The sequence below is a fragment of the Melanerpes formicivorus genome, unplaced genomic scaffold, assembly GCF_026170545.1.
Source record: "Melanerpes formicivorus ecotype bairdi unplaced genomic scaffold, bMelFor1.0.p_v2 SCAF_87, whole genome shotgun sequence".
NCBI classification, from domain to species: domain Eukaryota; kingdom Metazoa; phylum Chordata; class Aves; order Piciformes; family Picidae; genus Melanerpes; species Melanerpes formicivorus.
This window is the reverse complement of record NW_027142439.1, coordinates 416,267-444,064: the sequence shown is the minus strand read 5'-3', so window position 1 is coordinate 444,064 and position 27,798 is coordinate 416,267. Positions and strand designations below refer to the sequence as shown.

The 27,798-nt window shown below is 52.2% G+C and overlaps 2 protein-coding genes and 1 long non-coding RNA gene across 5 annotated transcripts in view; 1 reads left to right on the top strand and 2 right to left on the bottom strand.

The window, feature by feature from the left end:
• The window catches only part of DHRS12 (dehydrogenase/reductase 12), a 30,969-nt gene extending 30,678 nt beyond the window's left edge, over nt 1-291 (bottom strand). Inside the window, exon 1 of one of the 2 annotated variants that reach the window (XM_068165207.1) lies at nt 185-291. In XM_068165207.1, the coding sequence (XP_068021308.1) occupies nt 185-240 (56 nt within the window). In that variant the 5' untranslated portion in view covers nt 241-291. The remainder of the gene's footprint in view (nt 1-184) is intronic. The other variant, XM_068165209.1, reaches the window with a different exon arrangement.
• On the top strand, nt 162-6,612 carry LOC137454855 (uncharacterized). Its single transcript, XR_010990691.1, has 3 exons — nt 162-331; nt 5,258-5,448; nt 5,854-6,612. It is a non-coding gene; the product is annotated as an uncharacterized lncRNA (long non-coding RNA).
• Nucleotides 6,613-9,622: 3,010 nt separating this feature from the next.
• The window catches only part of TMEM272 (transmembrane protein 272), a 29,004-nt gene continuing 10,828 nt past the window's right edge, over nt 9,623-27,798 (bottom strand). For both annotated transcript variants that reach the window (XM_068165272.1, XM_068165273.1), the window contains 3 exons: nt 20,719-20,778; nt 14,207-14,289; nt 9,623-10,436 (listed from right to left, as the gene is read on the bottom strand). In XM_068165272.1, the coding sequence (XP_068021373.1) occupies nt 10,074-10,436; nt 14,207-14,289; nt 20,719-20,778 (506 nt within the window). In that variant the 3' untranslated portion in view covers nt 9,623-10,073. The remainder of the gene's footprint in view (nt 10,437-14,206; nt 14,290-20,718; nt 20,779-27,798) is intronic.

Here is a 27,798-nt window from a genome sequence, read left to right as displayed (position 1 = left end):
CATTAACTTGTCTGCCCTGGCTGGGCAGCTTCGATTAGAACCAGAGCCCCAGGCTGGGCAACTTCCACTACAAGTGTACCAGCAGCCTGGAAGGGTTAAGCGCCCGCGGGCGCAGAGGAACGCCCCCAGCCGCCCCGCTCCGCCCCGCCGCCCCGCACAGCCCGGGGGCAGCCGCCGCCCGTACCTTGTGTATTCCCGCAGCCCCTTCACGAACCAGACGGTGTTGCGGTACCAGGACATGGCTGTCCTGCTGCCGTCGCCACAGCAGTGCTGGCCCCGCCTCTGCCCTTACATAAGGCTCCCGGCCCGGCCCGGCCCTGCCCGCGCTTAGGTAAGGGCCGGGAGCGGCTCCGCCTTGCCCTGCCCGCGGCCGGCGCTGGCTGCGCGCACGGAGGGGAGAGCGGGTACGAGGGAGGGCGATGTGTGTTTTTGGGGGGTGGGGTTGTGCTCCTGTCCACCCTTACAGCGGTTTGTGGAATGCTTTTTCTTTTCACTTCCATTTACCCCCCTGTGCTGCTTTTAGACATTCGATCTGCGAGCATCCTCGGCCCTGGCAAGCTGTCAAAGGGACCCTCTGCTGAAACAAGCAACTGTGATGTGCCAGACCAAGTAGCATCTTATGTAGCAAACACAACCATGAAATTTCCAGCTCCTACTAACAGGGTGAAGCATAGCAGTAGGGAAAAGTGCACAAGTGGACATTGCAGTAAGGAGGGTGAAATGGATGGGAAGATTTAGTGCACCCAGTTTGCAGATGACACCAACTTAGGAGAAGGTGTCAGTCTGTTAGGAGAGCTCTGCAAAGGGACCTTGACAGGCTGGGCAGATGGGCAGAGTCCAACAATATGAGGTGCCAGGTTCTAAACACTGGCCACAGCAACCCCAGGCAGTGCTACAGGCTGGGGTCAGAGTGGCTGAGAGCAGCCAGACAGAGAGGGACCTGGGGGTGCTGGTTGATGGTAGGCTGAACATGAGCCTGCAGTGTGCCCAGGCAGCCAAGAAGGCCAGTGGCATCCTGGCCTGCATCAGGAAGAGTGTGGCCAGCAGGAGCAGGGAGGTCATTCTGCCCCTGTACACTGCACTGGTTAGGCCACACCTTGAGTCCTGTGTCCAGTTCTGGGCCCTTCAGTTTAGGAAAGATGTTGAGCTGCTGGAAAGTGTCCAGAGAAGGGCACCACAACAAGAGGACACAGTCTCAAGCTGTGCCAGGGGAGGTTTAGGCAGGAGGTGAGAAGAAAGTTCTTCCCAGAAGGAGAGACTGGCCCTTGGAATGGGCTGCCCAGGGAGGTGGTGGAGTCACCATCCCTGGAGGTGTTTAGGAAGAGCCTGGCTGAGGCACTTGGTGCCATGATTGAGCTGATCAGATGGTGTTGGGTGATAGGTTGGACTTGATGATCTCTGAGGTCTTTTCCAACCTGGTTATTCCATTCAACTCAAGTCTAGTCTAGTCTGGTCTGGTCTATTTCACAGTTGTGACTGTGAGCCTCTGGGTATTAGGATTTTTCACGCAGCAGTGAGCTCACAATCCCAGGGTTTTCTTGGAACACAAGAGCTTGTCAAAAGTGCCTGCCAGGCCTGGACTGGACTGAGATGTCAAACACGCTTTAGAGCTGTCAAAGAGGAAGGGTTTTAACAGCAGTAATTGACTTGCCTCCCCACACAGCAGCTGCAAATACTGCTTGCTGTTAAGGGCTGTTGTTTTTCAGCATGTTTCATATTTCCTTCTCAGGGGACTGATCTAAAAGGTAGATGGAGTACTGAAGAGCTGAAAAGCAACTATGTATTATCTAAGATGTTTAAGAGCAGCTCCAAGGCCACCTTGCCAAGCTCTTTTAATAGGAGAGAGAGAGAGAGAGAGGCTAAAATCTCCATCTTAAGGACGAGCAGCTCCTTTGCTTGCTTCCTACTGGAGCCCTGGCAGGCTGCTGTGCATTCTCTCCTTTCTTTGCAGTTACCAATTTTCTAATTAAGTCTCTGTGCCTGCCCCCATTAAATCAATCAGAGCCCTGCCACTGATTGCAGTGGGAACAGGAGCAGGCATTAAGGGCCAGATTTGCAGGGAAGCTCAGCATCTCTAATTGGGGCCAGGTTTTCGAAGCAAGTGACAACCATCAGCGAGTTGCTGTTGGTGTGGGAGCCACTTCCAACCCTGCATTTGCCACGCTGGCCTCAGCTGTGGGGGCAGAGCACTCCAAAGCTCCAGCTTTCCTCTGCCCCTGTGAGTGCAGTGGCAGTCAAGAGCTGTCAGCAGCCTGGGGAGAGGCGGTCGGCACTCTGCCCTTTCCCTGGCTGAAGCGGAGGGTTTGGCAAGTGGTCGAAGAGGAACACCCGGATCCTGGGGTCTCAGGGAGCTGTCTGAAGTGCTTAGGCTGGTAGCATGAGGAGACAAGCACAGGCTGCTCACCCTGAATGCAGGGAGGGGTCAGAATTCTGGCCTTTGTGGTGCTTTTATGAACAGTAGGGTATTTGTTTTGTTGTGTGCTCTTATGCCCAAGGAATTACAAAGTTTGCCAGCCCCTGTCATCAGCAGTGCTGTTTCCAATGAGCAGGCTTCCCCCAGACCAAACAGCCTTTTGTTCTCCAGAGACAAATGTGGCAGTATGTAATCAGCTCAGCTCAATCACTCCATTTGACTGAGGGGCCAGGAACAGGAATCTCTCATTTTCCCTTATCATAAGTCCAGGTTTGTTCCACCAACTGCTCAGGGCCTCAGTTCTGGTGCTGGTTGCCTGGGAGAAGAGACCAACCCCCACCTGGCTACAGCCTCCCTTCAGGGAGCTGGAGAGAGCAAGAAGGTCTCCCCTGAGCCTCCTCTTCTCCAGGCTAAGCAACCCCAGCTCCCTCAGCCTCTCCTCACAGGGCTGTGCTCCAGACCCCTCCCCAGCTTTGTTGCCCTTCTCTGGACACCTTCCAGCACCTCAACATCTTTCCTAACCTGAGGGGCCCAGAACTGGACACAGGACTCATACAAAAGAGTCTGTGTGGCTTAGATTGAAATGTGTGAGCACAATCAGTCCCTGATCTAACTATTCATCTCAGTGAAACTGCAGCAGGGTTGATTGTAATTGGCATGAGTGATAAATGTGAAGTGGCTTCACTTTTAAGCTCTGGTCACACACACTCCTGTGCTTACACTGGTCAGTACCTTCCCCCCTGCATTTTCATTGAAATGAGACATTTGGTAGATCACTGTTAGCAGCATGCAAAGTGATTCCCCAGAACTGAGTGCAGTCCTCTCAGTGACCTGTTCTGGCAATATACCTCTGTTGTTTACAGCAGGTTCCTGGTACTATGCAACACCAGACAGCACTTCTCAGCCTCTTTTAGCTTTCCTCAAGTACTACACTTCCTAAACATGTTCTCTTTTCCCTCTTATGACCTGCACTTGGGGGTCTTAGTGATACTTTAGTGATACTGTGATAGCTTAGTGATATTGTGTCTTTCACATACTCCAGTAGTGAGCAGGAACCTCAAAAAATCATGGAATCATAGAATCAATAAGGTTGGAAAAGACCTCAAAGATCACCAAGTCCAACCTGTCACCCAACACCTCAGGACTAACTAAACCATGGCACCAAGTGCCACATCCAATCCCCTCTTAAACACCTCCAGTGATGATGACTCCACCACCTCCCTGGGCAGCATATTCCAGTGGCCAATTACTCTTTCTGGGAAGAACTTTCTCCTCACCTCCAGCCTAAACCTCCCCTGGCACAGCTTGAGGCTGTGTCCTCTTGTTCTGGTGCTGGGTGCCTGGGAGAAGAGACCAACCCCCACCTGGCTACAACCTCCCTTCAGGGAGTTGGAGAGAGCAAGAAGGTCTCCCCTGAGCCTCCTCTTCTCCAGGCTAAGCAACCCCAGCTCCCTCAGCCTCTCCTCACAGGGCTGTGCTCCAGACCCCTCCCCAGCTTTGTTGCCCTTCTCTGGACACTTTCAAGTGTCTCAATGTCCTTCTTAAACTAAGGGTCCCAGAACTGGACACAGGACTCAAGGTGTGGCCTGAGCAGTGCTGAGTGCAGGGCAGGATGACTTCCCTGCTCCTGCTGGCCACACTCTTCCTGATGGAATGTAAGCCCAGAAGCAACACTGTCAAACTGAAGTCCTGAGGTAGCAGTCCTTTCTGTGCTGCATGCAGAACATGTAGGACTCTGCAGCCTGCCACAAAAGCCCTATCAAAAATAATCCAGGGAAGATGAATAACCAGAGATGAGATTCAAGATACCTTACAGAAACTGATGTGGGGTTGAATGTTGTATGATGTGCACAAGCCATCACTGGTTCAATCTGGATGAGGGGATTGAGAGTACCCTCAGCAAGCTCTGATGGTACAGGACTGGGGGGGTGGCTGACACCCCATAGACTGTGCTGCCATCCAATGTGACCTGGACAGGCTGAGAGCTGGGTGCAGGCAAACCTCATGAAGTTCAATAAGGACAAGAGCAGAGTCCTGCACCTGGGGAGGAATAACAGCAGGCACCAGGACAGGTTAGGAGCTGCCCTGCTGGAAAGCAGCTCCATGGAGAAAGACCTTGGAGTGCTGGTGGGCAGCAAGTTCTCCATGGGACAGCAATGTGCCCTGGTGGCCAAGAGAGCCAATGGGATCCTGGGGTGCAGCAAGACAAGTGTGTGCAGCAGGCCTAGGGAGGTTCTTCTCCCCCTCTACTCTGCCCTGCTGAGACCACAGCTGGAGTACTGTGTCCAGTTTTGGGCTCCTCAGTTCAAGAGAGACAGAGACCTGCTGGAGAGAATCCAACAGAGAGCCAGGAGGATGCTTAGGGAACTTGAGCATCTCCCCGGTGAAGAGAGTCTGAGAGCCCTGGGGCTGTTTAGTCTGGAGAAGATTGAGGGAAGATCTCTTCAATGTGTGTAAATATCTGAGGGGTGGGTGTCAAGTGGAGGGGACCAATGTCTTTTCAGTGGTGTGCAAGGATAAGACAAGGAACAATGGGTACAAGCTTGAACATAGAAGGTTTCAGCTCAGCATGAGGAGAAACTTCTTTACAGTGAGGGTGCCAGAGCCCTGGAACAGGCTGCCCAGGGAGGATGTGCAGTCTCTGGAGACTGCAGGCTCTGGAGACTTTCAAAACCCACCTGGGTGCATTCCTGTGCAGACTGCCCTAAGTGATCTGGGTTGGACTGGATGATCTCTGGAGGTCCCTTCCAACCTCTAACATGCTGTGATACTGTGATCTTCATAGACCCTTGTCTGTAAAGTCAAAGCTTGTAGGCTCATTTACACCAACCTTCCATGTTTCAGGAGCTGAGATGTTCAGAGCAACTCCCAGCACAGCCTAGAACTGCTCCTGCTGCTTCATTTTTTCCTGCAGAGCCACCCTGTGACTTTCCAGTCTGCTCTGGAGCCTTGTGAAGCCCAGAGCAAGTGCTGTGTGGGAGAGAGCTGCTCCTCCACCAGCACACCATCCTTCTACGTGCTCCTGAGGAGACGAGGTCTGTGGTATGCCTGACACTCCTCTTCCCTCTCTTCCTTGGGTCAGCAGGCAGCAGCTGTCCTGTGTTCAGCAGCTGAAACGATGGAGCCTGAGACTTTCCTGTCTGGCTGCAGCTTTTAAAATAGCTGTGGGAAGCTGCTCCCAAGAGCTTGGGCATATTGTGCCCACTGCCAAAGAAGGCAGAGCGGTGGGTGGGGAAATGTACTGTGGGCAATAAGCTGTAAAGAGTGTGATTTATTTCATGGCTGCCACATTGTATTTATGGTAAGTATATGTCTAGAGCCTGTGTGTGTGTGTGTGTGCAGAAATGGGCTTGTGTCTGTCTATTCTTAGGCTTGTGTAGTACTCTCAACCAGCAAGCCAGCTAACCCACTGCAATGATGCATTACCTTGCCTTTGGCAGCTGGAAGCAGACCTTTGCTGTCCAGAGAGGAGATGCCACAGTCAGAGATGGCTTCCAGAAGCAGACCTTTGCTGTCCAGAGAGGAGATGCAACAGTCAGAGATGGCTTCCAGAAGCAGACCTTTGCTGTCCAGAGAGGAGATGCCACAGTCAGAGATGGCTTCCAGAAGCAGACCTTTGCTGTCCAGAGAGGAGATGCCACAGTCAGAGATGGCTTCCAGAAGCAGACCTTTGCTGTCCAGAGAGGAGATGCCACAGTCAGAGATGGCTTCCTGCATGACTGTCAATACATAGTAGAGTTCATAATGATTGTCTGAAGTGTGTATTTGGTTCAGTTCCCAGAAGACATTCCTATTCAAAAAGGGGGAAGTAGGGGGCCAAAAAAAGAGCAAAGCCTGACAATAGTAACAGCTAATAAGACTTTATTACAAAGAGAGCATCTCCAACTTGCCATTTTAGCCTAATGGCAACGTGCCAAACCCTTTCATGCCAAGGTGCAGGTTGTGTCTTCAGTCTTTTGATGCTTGGGTCTTCCTGGCTTAATGCCCCCACAGCTCTTTGCTAAGGAGCTGTACCTCCTTCTCCAGGGACTGAGCAGACCTCTTGGACACCAGCAGTTTGTGGCATTCAAAAGCTGCTGCTCGCAAGTTAAGGTGCTGTGGACCATGCTCATGTTCCTGGCTGGCCTCAAAGTGAAATGAAGTGCCTTCAGTTAAACTGCTTTTGCCTGGACTTAAGCTGAGTGATCATTATTATTATTATCATTATTATTATTAATTGAGGAGAAAGTTCTTCCCAGGAAGAGAGATTGGCCATTGGGATGTGCTGCCCAGGGAGGTGGTGGAGTCACCACCACTGGAGGTGTTCAAGAGGAGACTGGATGAGGCACTTGGTGCCATGGTTGAGTTGATTAGATGGTGCTGGGTGATAGGTTGGACTGGATGATCTCAAAGGTCTTTTCCAACCTGGTCTATTCTATTCTATTCTATTCTATTCTATTCTATTCTATTCTATTCTATTCTATTCTATTCTATTCTATTCTAATCTATTCTATTCTATTCCTATTCCTATTCCTATTCCTATTCCTATTCTATTCTGCACGGTTTAGTTGGTTGGGTGGTGTTGGATGATAGGTTGGACACGATGATCTTGAAGGTCTCTTCCGACCTGTTCTGTTCTGTTCTGTTCTATTCTATTCTATTCTATTCTATTCTATTCTATTCTATTCTATTCTATCCAAATGATGGAGAGAGTTCCACCTGCTGCTAGGCTATTTCTTAAACACTTTGGCATCTTAATGAATGGAAGATGTTCTCCACTGAAGGTAAAATCACCTAGGTCAGAAGTGAACAACAAAATGCAGGAGGGCAAATGCTGAGCCAGTGAGGTATTTTGAGTGGGAAGGAGGAATTCCAGCATTCCACCACTGGCAGCAGTTATGGTTCAGAAGTGTGTAGTACTTTTGTAGAGGCAGTGGAGAGAGTGGGCTGGAGCAGCTCTTGGCCTCTGATCTCTCCCAGATACAGTCTGAGGCCCACAAATAAAAACAAACATTTCCATGGGTCATATCTCCCTGCATGTAACTGAGCATGGCCCAAGCAGACAGCAGTGTTAGTCATTCCCATTCCATGGATTGCTGAGCAGGGACAGCCTGACTGTGACTCCCCCTGAGTGGCTCCTGCAGAGCAGGGAACTTTGACACTGGAGCTGCCCTCTTGTCAGATTATTTTACCCTTTGTCCTACCTTCTTTAGCTTTCTGGAAACAAACAGTGCTTACAACCAGAGCTTGAGTGAAAATTCTTGTGGCCCAAATGTGCCTTTGGTTGCCAATGCAGCAGCCTCTGAGACAGAGACAAAGGTGGCTGCAGATGCCACGCTGTATTCAGCCCAAGTCCCAGGAAGGATGCTTGCTTCCCCAGCAGAGCCTGTTCAGCTGCAGCACACTGCTGAGGTTGTTCAATGGATCTCACCCTCCCACAGGCATTACTGAGCTTTCTCCAAAATCATAGGCTTCAGCTGTGTGGTTTTAACAGAAAAATTACCTAAACCACACATCCTCCTCCTGAGCCTGGGGCCACCCTCAGGCTTGGATAGAGGGCAGCCCCTTCCTTTTGGCCATGTTAACAGACATGCACACAGGCAAAAGCAGAAAGAGCACTTGGACACTGCATTCACCAGCACATGGACAAACAAATCCACCCATTCTGCACTGCACTCAGCACTGCTCAGGCCACACCTGGAGTCCTGTGTCCAGTTCTGGGCCCCTCAGTTTAGGAAAGATGTTGTGTTGCTGGAAGGTGTCCAGAGAAGGGCAACAAAGCTGGGGAGGGGTCTGGAGCACAGCCCTGTGAGGAGAGGCTGAGGGAGCTGGGGTTGCTTAGCCTGGAGGAGAGGAGGCTCAGGGGAGACCTTCTTGCTCTCTACAACTCCCTGAAGGGAGGTTGCAGCCAGGTGGGGGTTGGTCTCTTCTCCCAGGCACCCAGCACCAGAACAAGAGGACACAGTCTCAGGCTGTGCCAGGAGAGGTTTAGGCTGGATGTTAGGAAGAAGTTCTTCCCAGCAAGAGAGATTGGCCATTGGGATGTGCTGCCCAGGGAGGTGGTGGAGTCACCATCACTGGAGGTGTTTAGGAAGAGCCTGGATGAGGCACTTGGTGCCATGGTTGAGTTGATTAGATGGTGTTGGGTGATAGGTTGGACTCAATGATCTCAAAGGTCTTTTCCAACCTGCTTAATTCTATTCTATTCTATTCTATTCTATTCTACTCTACTCTACTCTACTCTACTCTACTCTACTCTACTCTACAGTCATGCCCTGGTTTAGGTTCTGGATTTGGCCCCATTCCTAGATGTAATTTTGACACAAGATTTAGGTGTTGCATAAAGCACCCAGGAACCACCACTGTGCTTTGCAGTGTGCCCAGAGCAGTGGATTTGGCTGCTTGGTGTTTTTTTCCAGTCAGTTAATTGAGGACTGCCCTAAAGTTCTGAACTTCAGTTGCTACACCAAGGGTGAAAAGAATGTTTTAAAGGCCACACAGGTACAGAGAGGGTCATGTAAGTGTCATGAGAGCATGGCTACAAATGTGGGGCTGTGCTGAAAGGCTCTTTGCAAATACACCCACAGGATTATGAGGAAAATGAAATGGTATCTCATACTCAGCAGCTTGCTTTTTTGTTCTGCTGAAGACTGACATGTTGGCTTGGCTCTGTTCAAATATATTGGAGATATATATATATACACACACACACACATATATATACCTATATATATGTATGGATATGTTCAGACAATCTCTTTTAGCACCAAAGTCAGATAGAGATGCTTTCTAATCCAAGTTTGAAAGAGACCTGAAGGCCAGATTCAGACTGCTTTTTGTACATGCCCATGTGGCTCTCATAGCTACTTCTTGGCTGGTCTAACAGCACCCTGAATAGGTCTCTAGTGAACACCTGAGTCACTGGCAAAGTCATAGAATCAATAAAGTTGGAAAAGACCTCAGAGATCATCAAGTCCAACCTGTCACCCAACACCTCAGGACTAACTAAACCATGGCACCAAGCACCCCATCCAGTCTCTTGCTAAACACCTCCAGTGACGGTGACTCCACCACCTCCCTGGGCAGCACATTCCAATGGCCAATCTCTCCTTCTGAGAAGAACTTTCTCCTCACCTCCAGCCTAAACCTCCCCTGGCACAGCTTGAGACTGTGTCCTCTTGTTCTGGTGCCGGTTGCCTGGGAGAAGAGGCCAACCCCCACAGTCTGAATACAGCCCTTTATTTCCTTGTCTCAGCTCCCTCATCTGCAATGCAGAGATGGTGCTACACCCCAGCAAGGCCATGGAGGTGTTCAGAGCCCAGTGAGGAGGACACCATGGCTATTTGTGTAGGCAAGTATGTGCTATGCTGAAAGAATGTAGTTGTGTTAGAGGGGCTTGCCCTCTGCAAGAGATTATTCCAGATAGACCATCCAATACTTCAAAAGGGAAAGTAGAAGTCAGCAAGAATGCACCCTGGCATCTGTAGCATCAGTTGGCATTGATTGAGCTGCACTCCAGCTCAGCCATTTCCAGCTGCTGCTGTGTTTTACCGCTCCCTCTTGCAGTTGGTGGCTACCACACACAGATACAGCGCAACAAAGATGTACACAAGGCTGAACTAGTGCCTCTTAATTGTTGTGCACTCTTTCCCAGACATCTGTGACTTTATTAATGTGGCATTTAGTCTTCCTCAGACGAGTACCTTTGCCTGGAAAAGCAATATATGCAACAGCTGCAAAGGACAAGGAGAAAGAGAACAGTGTGGCTGAGAACGAGAACACCAACGGCAAAGATGTACAGGGTTTTGTCACAGTAGTCCTGAGGCTGATGGAAAGGTGGGATAAAATTTGGCAGGTACACAGAAAAAACCCAGTAGTTCCCAAGGATGAACCAGAGAAAGAGGAAAAGGCTGAGGGTGAGGTGGATGTAGTACTTGTGAGCATTCTGCCTCCAGGGATACTCGTCGTCATCGTCGTCATCAATCACCACAGACTTGGAAAGCAGCTGCCTCATCCTGGTTGAGTCATACAGCAGGAGAGTCACCTGGAGGCACGGGGGGAGAAAAAGGCAATAAGTAAATTGGCTGTGGGAAGCCTCAGCACCTTCTGGCCACTGCCAGCCTTTGGGCCAAGTTAAAACTGAGTGTGGGAAAATCACCCAAGAGAAAAGGGAGGAGCCACAAATGGGGCAGGTCCTGCTGGAAAACAAAGCAGTTTCCCCCTGCAGTTTATTCAGCAGTGAGATTTAGGCTGGGTATTGAGATAAAAACCTTCCAGAGGCAAGCATGGAAAGGCATGAGAACAGATTGTGCAGGGAGATGGCAGCAGCTCCCACGCTGGAGACTGTTAAGGAGAGATTAGAGTAACTGCTAAATGACTTAAGCAGAGTAGTTCCTGCCTTGTAGTGGGTGGACTTGTGTCTTCTAACTCTATTTTCCATGGCTGGATAGGTGAATCATCTCAAATGAAAATATGAAGGGTCTAGACTTCAACCTAAACCCCTGACAAAGTGTTTCAGGTACCTGGAATGATTCTGTCACATTTTCTTCAATTAAGTGTCATTTTCTTGCCTTCAGCCAGGACCAGCAGAGGAGCAGGTGGAGAAGCTGTGTCCTTAGAAAGGGATTCTAGGAAACCTACTGAACAGGCAGCTGCCTCTGCCAAGCAGGAGCAAAATCCAGAGAGAAGGGTAAGGGGCTGCTCAGTCTGGAGAAGAGAAGGCTCCCAGGTGACCTCATTGTGGCCTTCCAGGATCTGAAGGGGGCTCCAGGAAGGCTGGGGAGGGACTGCTCAGGATCTCAGGGAGTGCTAGGACTAGGGGGAATGGAATGAAGCTGGAGGTGGGGAGATTGAGGCTGGAGGGGAGGAGGAAGTTCTTCCCCATGAGAGTGGTGAAGCCCTGGAATGGGTTGTCCAGGGAGGTGGTTGGGGCTCCGTCCCTGGAGGTGTTTAAGCCCAGGCTGGCTGAGGCTGTGGCCAGGCTGATGTAGTGTGGGGTGTCCCTGCCCATGGCAGGGGGGTTGGAACTGAATGATCCTTGTGGTCCCTTCCAACCCTGACTGATACTGTGATAAAGGAAGTGGGTGTGTAAGTGGCCATGGGGAGGACCATGCTGTCCAGGCAGGGGTCTGCAGCCCTTTCCTGGAGCTGTACTCTGTGCTCATTCTCCTGCTTGAAATGAGAGAGAGGAGCACCTCTCGTTTTACACTCTCCCTTCTCCATTAGTCAGTGATTAATGGTGAGAACACTGGCTAAGGAAAGCCATTTGGATCTATACTCTGCCTGGTTCCTATTTCAGTCCATATGCTGCATTTCCTAGAGGCAAGGGTGAGCAGGAGGGTCTGGGAGATCTGGGAAGAGGATCATCTTGCTCTTCCCTGTGAAACTGCTTGATTGTTTACAAGTTATTCAGTACTTGTTCACAAACCCAGCTACTTGTCTAGCCCAGATCCTGGTATCAGTTTGTGAGGAACAGAGATTAAAGTCCCAGCACCACCACATGTGACAAGCAGAGTTTCCACTGGGTAGCTTCACACCCAGCTCTGCCCTCAAAATGGTGTGCCCATTCAAACCATCAAAGCATCTTCTTCTCAACTGATCATTCAGGCAGGCTCATAACACACAGAAGGGATAAACCTACCTGGCCAGTGTGTCTAAGGTTCCTCGTGGGGGTCTGTGGCTTGGCCTGCAGTTCTGTGCAACTCATTGGCTTTGAGGTGAGCTCAGAGCCTAGGCAGCTGCCCCTACCCAAACTTCACCAAGCTCAGCAACAGGCATGGGGTTAGATGGCAGTGGATCACTGGTTTTGAGGGCATTGGAGAAGCCTCCCAAGTGGATTTATGGCCTCTCCAGAGGCTGTCCAGTTGCTTTTGTGAACATCTGCAGGTTGCCATTGCCTTTTGAAAGATTGGTGGTGGTAAGGAAAGAGATGAGCAGCCCACAGCTCTGGGCCAGTGACTTGCCATGACATCATGCCTGTCACAGAACAGCACTCATCCAGGCTTCATCCTACACCCATTCTCTGACCATACAACTCTCAGAGGTCAAGCACAGGTACAGCTCAGTGGAGCTGGTGCAGTATGATGAGCAGAGATGAGGCAGGTGGGATTTGGCCACAGATCAAGCATTATGACACACAAGTTATGCCAGGCAAATTCTGACCACGTGTACTGCCTGCCTTGCAGCCAGGCACTCCTGCTGCCAGCTGAAGCCAAATTCAAGGCATTATTTGACATCAGCAGGGGTATTAACTGACCCACTTAGTACCATATTATTTGGGGTGAGAAAAACAGGCTTTGAGCCAGAAAGAGCTAAGAAACAATCAACATTTTTTGATGGAGGCTGCAGTTCATTAGCATGACATTTTCCTTTCACTTCTTCTCTAATCTGCTCTCAACTGCTGTTGAATGAACCTTTGATTATACAGATAAGTCCACTGGTGTGATCAAATGACTCAGCATCTGATTGCAGAACTCAAAGCATAGCAAATTTCTTGTAACAAGATTAAGAACTTTCTTCTTCCCTCCAGTTACTCCCTGAGCAAAGGTCCTCGGGAGGGTGATTCATATCCCACCAACACAGTTTGGTTACTCCTGTGACAGATTGCAGGGAATGCAGAGACCTGAGAGGAATATTCTTTCCCCCTTCTTTTTATCCTGGCAAAGAAAAGGGACTAGAAACAAAGGGGAACACAGCTAGGTCTTGCCTGCAGCACTTTTTGGCTCCACTGTGCAGTGCTGTCAAGGCAGAGACTAGCACATTTCCTTTCAAGGGACAAGCTGCCTGTACTGAAACATTAGGCCGTGACCCATCAAGCCTACTCTGTCTGCTTTGCCAGTGCTGGGCTCCTGGAAAGGCAGGCTGGGTGCCAGGCTGCTGCTGCCCCTGTCAGCTATGCAGGATGGGCCAAGCTGCCCATACAGACGTTCCCTCCAGCGGCAGCACTTGCTGTTCTTAGCCCTTCGTGCCCCACAGGGGCAGTTCTGAAGCTTTCCTTTCAGCTCTGCCCCTTTTCCTTCCTTTGACAGCAAAGAACAGTTCTGCTTAATCCTGCTGAGAAGCCTTAAAGCAGCTCTGCAGTCTGTTGTGACAAGCCTCTTCCCACCCACAGGCAGCCAGTTAAGACCATCTGCAAAGGGACTGTGGCGAGGGGGTGATCCTTTATCCTAGAGCCAACAGCTGCAGCGTTATGGTGACCAGGGTATAAGAGGGATAGGAAGGTGCTTCTACCTGTCAAGAAACCAGTCTCTGACTCAGTGAAGATGTAAGTCCCCTAGAAGAGAGGTAGCTGTGGGTGGAAAATGCTGTGCCTACGTGGACAAGCCCTGCTGTAGTGCAAGAACATTTTTCTTGTGAAAGCAAGCTGCATGGTCACTGCTTCTGGCCAGGGACTTGGGAAGGACTATGTGCAAACACCTGGAGTTTTGTGATATTCCCAGAACTAGGAGAGTAGCTTCACTGTCTGATCAGCTTCTGTGTCTGGAAACACAGGGAAAAGGTCTGGGAGGCTTGAAGGACTGCTTGTGGAGACAGGACCCCGTTCACCACAGGCATCTATGTTATGTAGCAATCTCCCTGGGTTGCACAGGTTCTGTGATGTAGGAGAAAGTCACAACCACGATGTAGGACAATGCTGAACTCATTAGCATCCCATTGACTGATGGATGCTTCAAGTGGTGGAACAAGCACAGTTCAGTCTCCATGGCACTCTTCACTACAGCATGCACTTAACTGCCTGGAGCCAGCATCATGTCTTAGCCAGCAAGGCAAAGTCTAGTCACACAAAGTGTTTTTCACACACAGAAGGCACATTACCTTTAAGCTGCCAATCACACCACCCACCAGCAGATAGAGTGGAATTAGTGGCTGAACTGGGCAGTCTTCCAAAAACTTCATTCCTGAGCAGCAAAAAGCAATGTTTGTTATCTCAAGTATCAAATAGTTCAACAGGCTGCACACAGAAACTGCAGGCAGTGTAAGTGGAGGGCAGTGCCTAGACCCAGCACCTACTGACAAGGGGGCTGAATTTGCCAAGGGGTTGCATTTCCCACTGCAGGGCTGAAGATGATGAACAAGCAAGAAGGGAGGTTGTAGCCAGGTGGGGGTTGGCCTCTTCTCCCAGGCAACCAGCACCAGAACAAGAGGACACAGTCTCAAGCTGTGCCAGGGGAAGTTTAGGCTGGAGGTGAGGAGAAAGTTCTTCCCAGCAAGAGAGATTGGCCATTGGAATGTGCTGCCCAGGGAGGTGGTGGAGTCACCATCCCTGGAGGTGTTTAGGAAGAGCCTGGACGTGGCACTTGGTGCCATGGTTTGGTAATCATGAGGTGTTGGGTGCTAGGTTGGACTTGATGATCTCTGAGGTCTTTTCCAACCTGACTGACTCTGTGATTCTATGAAAAAGCAGAAGGAAGAGAGAAAAGCAGCAGCAGCATTAGCTGTTCTAGCTTTGCTGATTGGAGCCACAAAGACAGGTTATTAGCTTCAACTACTCCATCTTTGCATGGCTGGCTGAGCTGGACAGGAAAATTTCATCAGCAGCAGAAAATTCAGTGAAAATCAAAACTGCTTGGGAGAAGAAGGAATTCTGATAAGCCTCTCCAAGGCCTTCCCTGTTCACTAGGTCCCATGACTGTGGCATGTTCTTGAGTCAGATGCTCTGAATACAGAGAGCAAGTGCCTGTGGGAGCTCCTGGAGCTCTTTTAGCTTCCCAGGCAGCTGATAGGAAACCACAGAAGCCCAAGTTTCCAGGCTAGTTGGGTTGCTGGAGGCTAAAAGCATTGGTTGTTATGGAGCCAGGAATCTTGGCAACTCTAAGACCCACTGCTAGAAAGGGAAAGATGTGCAAGTTTCAGGGAAGGGAGTGTGTGGTGGTGTAAGGAGGTTGCTGGCAGTAGACACTGGAGCCTGTCTGTGGCAGTGAGACTCATCTGTCCCAATATAGATGTCTGCAGTGCAGAGCTCCATAGCACAGCCTCACAGTGTCACCAAGGCTGGAAGACACCTCAAAGATCATCAAGTCCAACCCGTCACCACAGACCTCATGGCTAGACCATGGCACCAAGTGCCACATCCAATCCCCTCTTGAACACCTCCAGGGATGGGGACTCCACCGCCTCCCTGGGCAGCACATCCCAATGGCCAATGACTCTCTCAGTGAAGAACTTTCTCCTCACCTCCAGCCTAAACTTCCCCTGGCACAGCTTGAGACTGTGTCCTCTTGTTCTGGTGCTGGCTGCCTGGGAGAAGAGACCAACCCCCACCTGGCTACAACCTCCCTTCAGGGAGTTGGAGAGAGCAAGAAGGTCTCCCCTGAGCCTCCTCTTCTCCAGGCTAAGCAACCCCAGCTCCCTCAGCCTCTCCTCACAGGGCTGTGCTCCAGACCCCTCCCCAGCTTTGTTGCCCTTCTCTGGACACCTTCCAGCAGCTCAGCATCTTCCCTAAACTGAGGAGCCCAGAACTGGACACAGGACTCCAGGTGTGGCCTGAGCAGTGCTGAGCACAGGGCAGAATGACAGCAGTCAGTCTGGGGAAGGGTTTGACTGAGAGGCAGTGGTACCCTGTAGATTCTGGGGCAATATTGCAGGCAGACAGGGCAGCCAAAGAGGAGGTGACAGGGGTGACAGTGACTTTATAAACACAGCAGTAGGGATGGACATGCAGGCACGAGGAGCAGTACTGGGTTACATTTGAATGGGGGGGAGATTTAGAGTGCCTGCTGGGAAAACAAGGTCATCAGCTGCCCAGTGTGATTTAGCTAGCCCTGGGGAGCGCTGTATACAAAGGTAGTCTGGACAGCACACAGGAATGTGCTAGTGAGAGCAATTCTTCACTAGCCCAGAGCTTCAATAAACAAATAAACATGTGAAAAATAGAATAAAGCCCCAAAAAGCCTGTGAGGTCCTTCCATGGTTATCTATTCTTGAAGTGTTTAGAGGGAAAACAAAGCTAAAAAAACCAAAAAGGAATGAAATTTATCTCTAGCAGGAAAGGTTGGGAATGTGACTAAAATATCTGTGGCTCAAATGCTGTCACAGTTTTAGAGCTTGGCAAGATTGCTAAGTCCTTTCCATGCATCCTGGCCTGTGTGCTCCATAGGACAGCCCTGGGATGGGTTGTGCAGGGAGGTGGTTGAGGCCCCAGCCCTGGAGGTGTTTAAGGCCAGGCTGGATGAGGCTCTGGCCAGGCTGATGTAGTGTGGGGTGTCCCTGCCCATGGCAGGGGGGTTGGAACTGGATGGTCCTTGTGGCCCCTTCCAACCCTGACTGATGCTATGGTACTGTGATCTTAAAGTTATTATGCAATGTTCCTAGGAACTTGTATTGATGAGTGGCCAGATTCCAGGCCAGAGTCCAGAAGGCTGGCTGTCAATGTGCATGCAAGCTCTACCACACTTGGAATCCTACCTTCCCAGCCCTGTTCCAGAGCTCAGCCTTGCTCAGCCTGGGGAAAAGCCAAAGCCAAAATCCTCTTAAGGGATAAATAGCAATTTTAAGTTATGGATAAGCCTAAGAGCCTCAGTGTTGAGATGTAACAGTTCAGTCTCTTTCCCTACTTCCTAATTGCCCCATAATCCCTCATTAGACCTCCCTAATTCCTAATTAGAACATCCTAATCAGAATCCCACCACAGTCATCACTGGCACTCAGAAGGCCCCAGATAAAGCAAACAGCACCAGCCTTGAGCTGAACACCTTCTGGTGGGTTTGGCCCACGCTATGTGCCAGCAGGCTGGGTGTCCCAGTTCCCTTAAAAGTCATCTCATCCCCATGCAGATGTCTGAAAGAGGCTGTGGGACTCTCACTGCCAGAAAAGCCCATTCCTCTTAACTGCTGGCAAGGGCAACACACAGCACTTAGCTGGGTTACAGCTGCATACCTTCCAAACCTAGGCAGGATGCACCTTGGCCACATCATCCGTGGTACCCAGCACTGCTCAGACCACACCTGGAGTCCTGTGTCCAGCTCTGGGCCCCTCAGTTTAGGAAGGACATTGAGACACTTGGACACGTCTGGAGAAGGGCAACAAGGCTGGGGAGGGGTTTGGAACACAGCCCTGTGAGGAGAGGCTGAGGGAGCTGGGGTTGCTTAGCCTGGAGAAGAGGAGACTCAGGGGAGACCTTCTTGCTCTCTCCAACTCCCTGAAGGGAGGTTGTAGCCAGGTGGGGGTTGGTCTCTTCTCCCAGGCAACCAGCACCAGAACAAGAGGACACAGTCTCAAGCTGTGCCAGGGGAGGTTTAGACTGGAGGTGAGGAGAAAGTTCTTCCCAGAAAGAGTAATTGGCCCCTGGGATGTGCTGCCCAGGGAGGTGGTGGAGTCCCCATCCCTGGAGGTGTTCAGAAGGGGATTGGATGTGGCACTTGGAGCCATGGTTTGGTTAGTCATGAGGTGTTGGGTGACAGGTTGGACTTGATGATCTCTGAGGTCTTTTCCAACCTGACTGATTCTATGGCTCCATGATCTGCATGTGGAATTCATTTGCACCATCTTTCAAGGTGAACAACTCCTCAAGAACACCCATCTTAAATGATTGTAAGGGCTCTTGAGGACATGACTTAAAATTCACAGTGATCTGGCAACACAGGTAAAAGACATCCAGAAATCTCCCAGGTGACAGCTGATAAAGCTGAATTCTGTGGATAGGAGAGAAAACTTGGATGTAAACAAAAAATGAGAAATGTCTGATAAGGAGCCACAGAACCAAAAACCATCTGGGCTCCAAATGCACCAGAAGCTAAACTGGAGCAATGAGCTGATGCAGAGAGAGCATCTTTCATTTTGAAGTGCCTTCACAGGAATCCTGCAGGAACAGTGTGGCCAGCAGGGGCAGGGAGCTCATCCTGCCCTGTGCTCAGCACTGCTCAGGACTCACACCTTGAGTCCTGTGTCCAGTTCTGGGCCCCTCAGTTTAGGAAGGAGGTTGAGAGACTTGAAGGTGTCCAGAGAAGGGCAACAAAGCTGGGGAGGGGTCTGGAGCACAGCCCTGCGAGGAGAGGCTGAGGGAGCTGGGGTTGCTTAGCCTGGAGAAGAGGAGGCTCAGGGGAGACCTTCTTGCTCTCTCCAACTCCCTGAAGGGAGGTTGTAGCCAGGTGGGGGTTGGTCTCTTCTCCCAGGCAACCAGCACCAGAACAAGAGGACACAGTCTCAAGCTGTGCCAGGGGAGGTTTAGGCTGGAGGTGAGGAAGAAATTCTTCCCAGCAAGAGAGATTGGCCATTGGGATGTGCTGCCCAGGGAGGTGGTGGAGTCAGCATCCCTGGAGGTGTTTAGGGAGAGCCTGGCTGAGGCACTTGGTGCCATGGTTGGGTTGATCAGATGGTGTTGGGTGATAGGTTGGACTTGATGATCTCTGAGGTCTTTTCCAGCCTGGTTAGTTCTCTGTTCTGTATTATTCTGCACTGCTTGTTCCACAGGTCTCATCTGCAGTCCTGTGTTCCATATTTAATTGTTTAGGGGAAAACTGTAGTTACATTGGGTGGAGGCCAAACGAGGGAGGCAAAACTGCCTCAAAAACCTACAGAAACAGTGACCTGTGAGGTCAGGGTGGAAAAAAGCAAGTGTTTGCAATCTCAGGGGGTGGGGGGCTGGGGGGTGGAAGGTGAAGTGGTGTTAGACTAGTATCCTTCACACAGCTCAGAGGTGCTTTTGAGTAGGATGGGAACCAATCTGTCTGTGTGACCACGGTGGGGAGGACAGGCAGTAAGCTGTTTCATTTGCCCAGGGGAAGATTTAGGTTGGATAAGGAGGAAAATATTTTGTCTGTGAGAGCAGTGAAATGCTGCAATAGGCTCGCTGGGAAGCTGTGGAATTTCCTTGGGCAAGGGCAAGTCAGACTTCTGTCAGGGATGCTGTGAGCATCAAGCCTGTCTGCAGTGGAGGTGGGCTGGTGCCTCTGCTGGTGTTGCTCAAGGGGGGATTGCAAGGCCCAAAGGGAGCAGTGAAGTGCTAGAAAGTGCTCAGTAAAAACCCCTATCCATGCTGATGGTAAGGGAAAGGTGATGCTGGGGGGGGGGGGGGGGAAGAGCTTCATGCAGTTCAAAACTGTATAAAATTCTGCTGCTCAAAGGATTTTTTCTTTCCTTTCTTAAATATTTGATCCTGAAATGCTACTCAGAAATCCAGCCTTGGAGGGGTTATGCAGAGACAGAGCAGCCAAACCCCAGGGTCCCACTTCCATAAAGATGGAGAAACAGCAACCCACATCATCCCTTCCAGCACCACTCTCCTAAGACTTCTGCAGTGCAGTTAATGCAGAGTGATTCAGATTAGTGAAATCTCCTCATGTGTCAGATCCTGAGCTTCCTCCCACAGACAGAGCCCTGCACCGAGGCAAGACACACTGGGGGGGAGTGAAGGCAAACAGAATGCAAGCATAGGACAGGACAGGACAGGACAGGACAGGACAGGACAGGACAGGATAGAATAGAATAGAATAGAATAGAATAGAATAGAATAGAATAGAATAGAATAGAATAGAATAGAATAGAATAGAATAGAATAGAATAGAATAGACCAGACCAGACCAGACCAGACCAGACCAGACCAGGCTAGAAGAGACCTGCATGATCATCATGTCCAACCTATCCAACACCACCCAACCAACTAACCCATGGTACCAAGCACCCCATCAATCTCCTCCTGAACACCTCCAGTGATGGTGACTCCACCACCTCCCCAGGCAGCCCATTCCAATGGGCAATCACTCTCTCTGGGTAGAACTTCCTCCTAACCTCCAGCCTAAACCTCCCCTGGTGCAGCCTGAGACTGTGTCCTCTTGTTCTGGTGCTGGTTGCCTGGGAGAAGAGACCAACCTCTGCCTGGCTCCAACCTCCCTTCAGGGAGTTGGAGAGAGCAAGAAGGTCTCCCCTGAGTCTCCTCTTCTCCAGGCTAAGCAACCCCAGCTCCCTCAGCCTCTCCTCACAGGGCTGTGCTCCAAGCCCCTCACCAACTTTGTTGACCTTCTCTGGACACCTTCCAGCAAGTCAACCTCCTTCCTAAACTGAGGAGCCCAGAACTGGACACAGCACTCGAGGTGTGGCCTAACCAGTGCAGTGTCCAGGGGCAGAATGAGCTCCCTGCTCCTGCTGGCCACACTGTTCCTGATGCAGGCCAGGATGCCATTGGCCCTCCTGGCTGCCTGGGCACACTGCAGGCTCACTGCTTCCTCTCTGCCATGCAACGTGGGCTGGGATTGTGCCTGAAGCTCAAGTACCACACAGGTCCAGTGGCTGAAAACTTTCAGTTTCCCAACTCCTTTCTCCTGCCAGGTGTGTAACCTGCTCCACAGTGCTGGGAAGTCCCTGGTTTTAAATTGCTTTAATAGTCAACTTACCTATAAAAGCCATGGAGAGTGGCAAGGCAAGGAAAGCGAGGAGCCCAAAGATGAAGCACGCTGTGGATAAGAAGAGAAGGATGGTGTTATCTGGGCTGGTTGAAGGCCAGAAATCAGCTCTACAGATGCTGCTTATCCATAGAGTTGTGTGACATGAAATGCTGTTAACAGGATTAAGGTGGGTGGTGTCCTTGCAAATGAAGCAGTCCACCTAAAGAAACCAAGCAGTCCACCATAAGAATAGAATAGAGTAGAATAGAATAGAATAGAATAGAATAGAATAGAATAGAATAGAATAGAATAGAATAGAATAGAATAGAATAGAATAGAATAGAATAGAATAGAATAGAATAGAATAGAATAGAATAGAATAGAATAGAATAGATGAGAATAGAATAGAATAGATAAGAATAGATTAGACCAGACCAGGTTGGAAGAGACCTTTGAGATCATCCAGTCCAACCTATCACCCAACAGCATCTAAACAACTCAACCATGGCACCAAGTGCTTCATCCAGGCTCTTCCTAAACACCTGCAGGGATGGGGACTCCACCACCTCCCCAGGCAGCACATCCCAATGGCCAATCTCTCTTTCTGGGAAGAACTTCTTCCTAACATCCAGCCTAAACCTCCCCTGGCACAGCTTGAGACTGTGTCCTCTTGTTCTGGTGCTGGTTGCCTGGGAGAAGAGACCAACCCCCACCTGGCTACAACCTCCCTTCAGGGAGTTGGAGAGAGCAAGAAGGTCTCCCCTGAGCCTCCTCTTCTCCAGGCTAAGCAACCCCAGCTCCCTCAGCCTCTCCTCACAGGGCTGTGCTCCAGACCCCTCCCCAGCTTTGTTGCCCTTCTCTGGACACCTTCCAGCAGCTCAACATCTTTCCTAAACTTTACCTGTGTTATATGTAATAAAGAGGGCCTCTGCTACGTGCCTGCCCTGGGGTCTTGCTGTAACTCAGCAGGGTGCTCCCCAGAGGCAGCAGATACTGAAAACAGCCTGAACTTCTCAACTTTCAGGACAGAGTGCAGGCTAAAAAGGCTACTGTGTGTTAACATCTCCACTCAGAGAAGGGAGGAGCCCATTTTAAATGAAGATACCATGCTTGGTGCAGGTGGGGCTGCATGTAAAGAGGCACATGCAGCAGGCATATGGGGAAGACTGTAAACTCTGAGTACCTCAGCCAATGGGGAAAGGCAGAGGGAAATTTGCCTCCAGGGATTTAGGATGAAATGGAAGCTGCACCTTCCAGCCATTTGAGAGACCCCCCAGGGATCTGCCCCATGGACTCTCCCTTTATTTGAGTAAAGGTTTACAGGGCTCCTCTGTCTCCATTGTGAAGATGAACCTCTAGCAGCTGACCAGTCTTCCTTACACAGTGGCATGGGAATACCATGATTGTGGTGCAGCTCTTCCAATGATGGGACCAGCAAATGGTTTATCACTCTCCCAGTGCTCAATGTTCTCATCCATTGCTAGGTCTTGTATGCCTGGAATACCAAAGACAGACTCCAAGTGCTTTTGTGCTTCTACTTCTGGCCCGTGGCTTAGCCTGCATCAGTTTTAGGGGCACTGCCAGGTGACTGGGCAGTGACAAGTAGTGTTGCATCAGCTAATCCATGGCAACTGATGAGCCATATCTGTTTGCTAAGCAAATAGCAGCTCCAGTGCCATTCCACTCAGTTTTCAGTGATAGCTAAATAAACTGCAAACAGTTGCTGGCTGCTCTAACTCCCTTGGCCCAGCTCAGCTTGTAGACACAAAGCCAGCAGCCCTGCTGCAAGGAATGAGCCCTCACCACTGGGCTAGATCAACTGAAACTGCATGGGAGGATGCTCTCAGAGGGTGCACACAGTGTTCCCACCAATGAGTGGATCCAAGGTGAGCAGTTGCTCCCAGAGAGCTGCTGCTGTTTCTGTGTCCTGGTGCTCTCCCAGCACAGCCTGGTGCTGCAGAAGGTGAATGCTTACCTCTGCAGACCGTCAAAAACAATGGCACCAAGGACAGTGTGAGCTGGCACCTCTGTGCCTAATCACAGACACTCAGCACTGTGAAAGTGGAACACTGCCCTGCAAAATGCAAGTAAAACACAGCGAGGGCATTGTGTGGCAAGTGTTCCTGCAGAGCACTTCTGCCAGAGGCTCGATTTGCCAGTCGATGCCCAAGGAGGCAAAAGGGCCATGAGCAGAGGTGGCATAGATTGCTGAGAGGCTGAGAAGGGCACGGATAAGAAAAGGAGTAGGATGTCTCCTTGGATGTCTCCTCGGAGGCTTATGAAAAGAATGGGTTGGCTTGGAGCCAGCCTTCCCTCAGGCAATCTGTGTCATGCAGTTCCCCATGCCAGAGAACCGCAACCTCTGCAAGGAGAATGCCGTCCCCCTCGCCTCCCAGGAGCGGGGATGCTGCCAGCACCCTGTGTGCTGTGCCTCTCTGAGAGACTCTGCAGCACCGCCAAAACATCACCCTCAGGGCGCCTCGGAGGAAAAGGCAAATGACTTTGCCTCCATTTTTCAGGAGGAGCAACTGGGAGGACATGGGAGCAGCATCAACATTCCGGGCAGATCCACCAGGCTTAGTCTGAGTGGCAGGTGCTTTCCATGGCAGCACACCATCCCCCACAGGCTGCTGGTGCTTCCCCTGCAGCAGAGGATCTTACACTTCAGTGCTTGAGAGACACCTTTCTTCCTCAGAAGCAGCATGTTTGTTATCTCTATGAACTGGCAGAGACTGAAGGTGTTTTGAGCCCATGAAAGCAATTCTGTTCCTTTGTGCTACCCCCTCCTCCTCTCCCTGTCGGCCAGTCTCTCTCACAGACAATTCTTGCTCTTCTGTCTCTTGAATGCTGTACAGAACAGAAACTCTTCCTCTGCTTAAACAGTGTCCCACACTCAACTAAGCCCTTTCAAAGGCTGACAGCCTCTCATTAGAGCAGCTCGGCTTAGGGTGTCCCTGTCCACCACACGTCACGTTCCATGCCAGGTGATCTTGTCGCTACATTATCTAGACTGCTATTTTCATGCTCAGAAGCAGTGGTGGTGTAGCTGAGTTGGGCTTCCAACACACCCATGAGCATCACCTGCAAATGGTGCCCACAGCCTGAGCAGCTCATATCCCTGATATCCCAAATGAGTGCAGTTCAGATCTGCAGGAGTCGCACTGACTGCCTGACATTGCCAGAAGTGCTGCCACTGGGGTGCAGGTCTCAGAGCAACATCACTCCTCTGCCTGCAGCTTCATAGCAGCCTCCTGCTCCTGCTCTTGCTGCACAGGCAAGTGCTCAGGAGCCTGGTAGGAGAAGGCATCATGTCATTTCTTAATCGTGCAGCACATGGTCTGTCTGGCCCCCGGGGAGGGATGCTGCAGCAAGCTCTGTACCACGTGTATGTGGTGCTGCACATCTGGCACGCAGGTGTCGGCGCTTGGCTGTGTCTAGCATCTACCAATAGCTTGATTTTGGAGGGGAGAAATGGAGATAGGGAGCACTTGGAGCTCAAGAGGAGAAGATAATGGTTCATTAATTCCCCTCCCAAGGCAGTCGCTGGGAATGTATTTACTCATTATCTCCCCATTCAACCACAGCCGCTTAGGTCTCGAATTGGAGGGGCAGATGCACAGTCTGGGAAGGCTTCCAGATCCGTGTTTAACAAAGCGAGGCTCTCAACAATCGACTACACAACCGGCAGGGCTATGCAGTCGCTTCCAATGCAGCTAGCAGCACCCAAGCCTGTTTCCCCCGAAACGTGTGGGGGTTCCACCGAAATGCTCCTCAGCCGGGACACCTCCCCTCCCCCTCCGCCTCCCCTCTGGCTTTGTCTGGGTTGTGCTGCCCCGTTCTGGTCCTCAGGCAAATTGCTCGAGAAATGGTGTCTGCCGCAGGGCGCACAGCCCTGCAGAGGGCGCTGCTGACTCACAGCCCTGCAGGGGGCGCTGCTGTCTCACAGCCCTGCAGGGAACGCTGCTGTCTCACAGCCCAGCAGGGGGCGCTGTTGTCTCACAGCCCTGCAGAGGGCGCTGCTGTCTCACAGCCCTGCAGAGGGCGCTGCTGTCTCACAGCTCTGCAGGGGGCGCTGCTGTCTCACAGCTCTGCAGGGGACGCTGCTGTCTCACAGCCCTGCAGGGGACGCTGCTGTCTCACAGCCCTGCAGAGGGCGCTGCTGACTCACAGCCCTGCAGAGGGCGCTGCTGTCTCACAGCCCTGCAGGGGACGCTGCTGTCTCACAGCCCTGCAGAGGACGCTGCTGTCTCACAGCCCTGCAGAGGGCGCTGCTGTCTCACAGCCCTGCAGAGGGCACTGCTGTCTCACAGCCCTGCAGAGGATGTTGCTGTCTCACAGCCCTGCAGAGGGCGCTGCTGTCTCACAGCTCTGCAGGGGACGCTGCTGTCTCACAGCCCTGCAGGGGACTCTGCTGTCTCACAGCCCTGCAGAGGGCGCTGCTGTCTCACAGCCCTGCAGGGGACGCTGCTGTCTCACAGCCCTGCAGAGGGCGCTGCTGTCTCACAGCCCTGCAGGGGACGCTGCTGTCTCACAGCCCTGCAGAGGGCGCTGCTGTCTCACAGCCCTGCAGGGGACTCTGCTTCTCACAGCCCTGCAGAGGGCGCTGCTGTCTCACAGCCCTGCAGGGGACTCTGCTGTCTCACAGCCCTGCAGGGGGCGCTGCTGTCTCACAGCCCTGCAGGGGACGCTGCTGTCTCACAGCCCTGCAGGGGACTCTGCTGTCTCACAGCCCTGCAGAGGGCGCTGCTGTCTCACAGCCCTGCAGGGGACTCTGCTGTCTCACAGCCCTGCAGGGGGCGCTGCTGTCTCACAGCCCTGCAGGGGACGCTGCTGTCTCACAGCCCTGCAGGGGACGCTGCTGTCTCACAGCCCTGCAGAGGGCGCTGCTGTCTCACAGCCCTGCAGGGGACTCTGCTGTCTCACAGCCCTGCAGAGGACGCTGCTGTCTCACAGCCCTGCAGGGGGCGCTGCTGTCTCACAGCCCTGCAGGGGACGCTGCTGTCTCACAGCCCTGCAGGGGGCGCTGCTGTCTCACAGCCCTGCAGGGGACGCTGCTGTCTCACAGCCCTGCAGAGGACGCTGCTGTCTCACAGCCCTGCAGAGGACTCTGCTGTCTCACAGCTCTGCAGGGGGCGCTGCTGTCTCACAGCCCTGCAGCGGGCGCTGCTGTCTCCCAGCCCTGCAGGGGGCGCTGCTGTCTCACAGCCCAGCAGGGGACGCTGCTGTCTCACAGCCCTGCAGGGGACTCTGCTGTCTCACAGCCCTGCAGGGGGCGCTGCTGTCTCACAGCCCTGCAGGGGACGCTGCTGTCTCACAGCCCTGCAGGGGACTCTGCTGTCTCACAGCCCTGCAGAGGGCGCTGCTGTCTCACAGCCCTGCAGAGGGCGCTGCTGTCTCACAGCTCTGCAGAGGACGCTGCTGTCTCACAGCCCTGCAGGGGACGCTGCTGTCTCACAGCCCTGCAGAGGGCGCTGCTGTCTCACAGCCCTGCAGAGGGCGCTGCTGTCTCACAGCCCTGCAGGGGACTCTGCTGTCTCACAGCCCTGCAGAGGACGCTGCTGTCTCACAGCCCTGCAGAGGACTCTGCTGTCTCACAGCTCTGCAGGGGGCGCTGCTGTCTCACAGCCCTGCAGCGGGCGCTGCTGTCTCCCAGCCCTGCAGGGGGCGCTGCTGTCTCACAGCCCAGCAGGGGACGCTGCTGTCTCACAGCCCTGCAGCGGGCGCTGCTGTCTCACAGCCCAGCAGGGGACGCTGCTGTCTCACAGCCCTGCAGAGGGCGCTGCTGTCTCACAGCTCTGCAGAGGGAGCTGCTGTCTCACAGCCCTGCAGGGGGCGCTGCTGTCTCCCACGCAGGGTTTGTGACATCGCTAATCAGCGATATCGCCTCACAGGCTGCCCAGAGCAGCCCCTGTGGAGCCGCTCCCGGGACAACTTAACCGCGAGGGCTGGTGGTCTCTGCAAACACAACACGGGGAAAGAAGCATCTCCAGGCATGGCTAAGAAGGACACCTGCCCTGTGGAGCTGTTGTCAGGGCACCAGGCAGGGGAGCCCCCTGCTCTGTATCAGGGCAGCTCATGGTACTGCACTGGTAAAGCTCTGCTCTGGCATTAGCAGGCGAGTCTTGATGTGCTGAGCAATGGGGGAAGGGAAGAATTCCTGTCTGGCATCACACCAGAGGAAGAGGAGAACAAGTGGCTGCGTATCCTGCACATTCCTTGATATCCATGGGCACAAAACTCAGATCAGGGAGTGCAGATTTGGTGTCTCCTGCCAGCAGGAGGGTCAGCTAAAGCTGCTGTTTGTCTGAGGTACTCCTGCCCGGGGTGTCCCCAGGAAAATCATCCTATACACTGCAGCTGTATGGCACAGCCTCTCCCATCTGATGCCTGTGCCAGTATGCCTTCCATAGCTGTGGCCCTACACTGCAGCTCTCCTCCCTCTGGTCCTCCCTTGCTCTCTATCCCTGGCTGTGTGCACGGATGGCCTCAGGGCATGCAGCAGCTGAGCTGCCATCTGGCAGGTGGGACAGCTCTGGAGGCAGGACTGGGTGTGACACCGATTCACCTCTGGGCTCCTCAGATTGATTTTTGCCTCCATGATTGTTCCAAGCACTTGAGGGATGTGGAGGTGCTGGAAGGTGTCCAGAGCAGGGCCAGGAGGATGAGCAGAGGGCTGGAGCACCTCTCCTGTGAGGACAGACTGAAGGAGTTGGGGCTGTTCAGTCTGCAGAAGAGAAGGCTCCCAGGTGACCTCATTGTGGCCTTCCAGGATCTGAAGGGGGCTCCAGGAAGGCTGGGGAGGGACTGCTCAGGATCTCAGGCAGTGCTAGGACTAGGGGGAATGGAATGAAGCTGGAGGTGGGGAGATTGAGGCTGGAGGGGAGGAGGAAGTTCTTCCCCAGGAGAGTGGTGAAGCCCTGGAATGGGTTGTGCAGGGAGGTGGTTGGGGCCCTGTCCCTGGAGGTGTTTAAGGCCAGGCTGGCTGAGGCTGTGGCCAGGCTGATGTAGTGTGGGGTGTCCCTGCCCATGGCAGGGGGGGTTGGAGCTGGATGATCCTTGTGGTCCCTTCCACCCCTGACTGATACTATG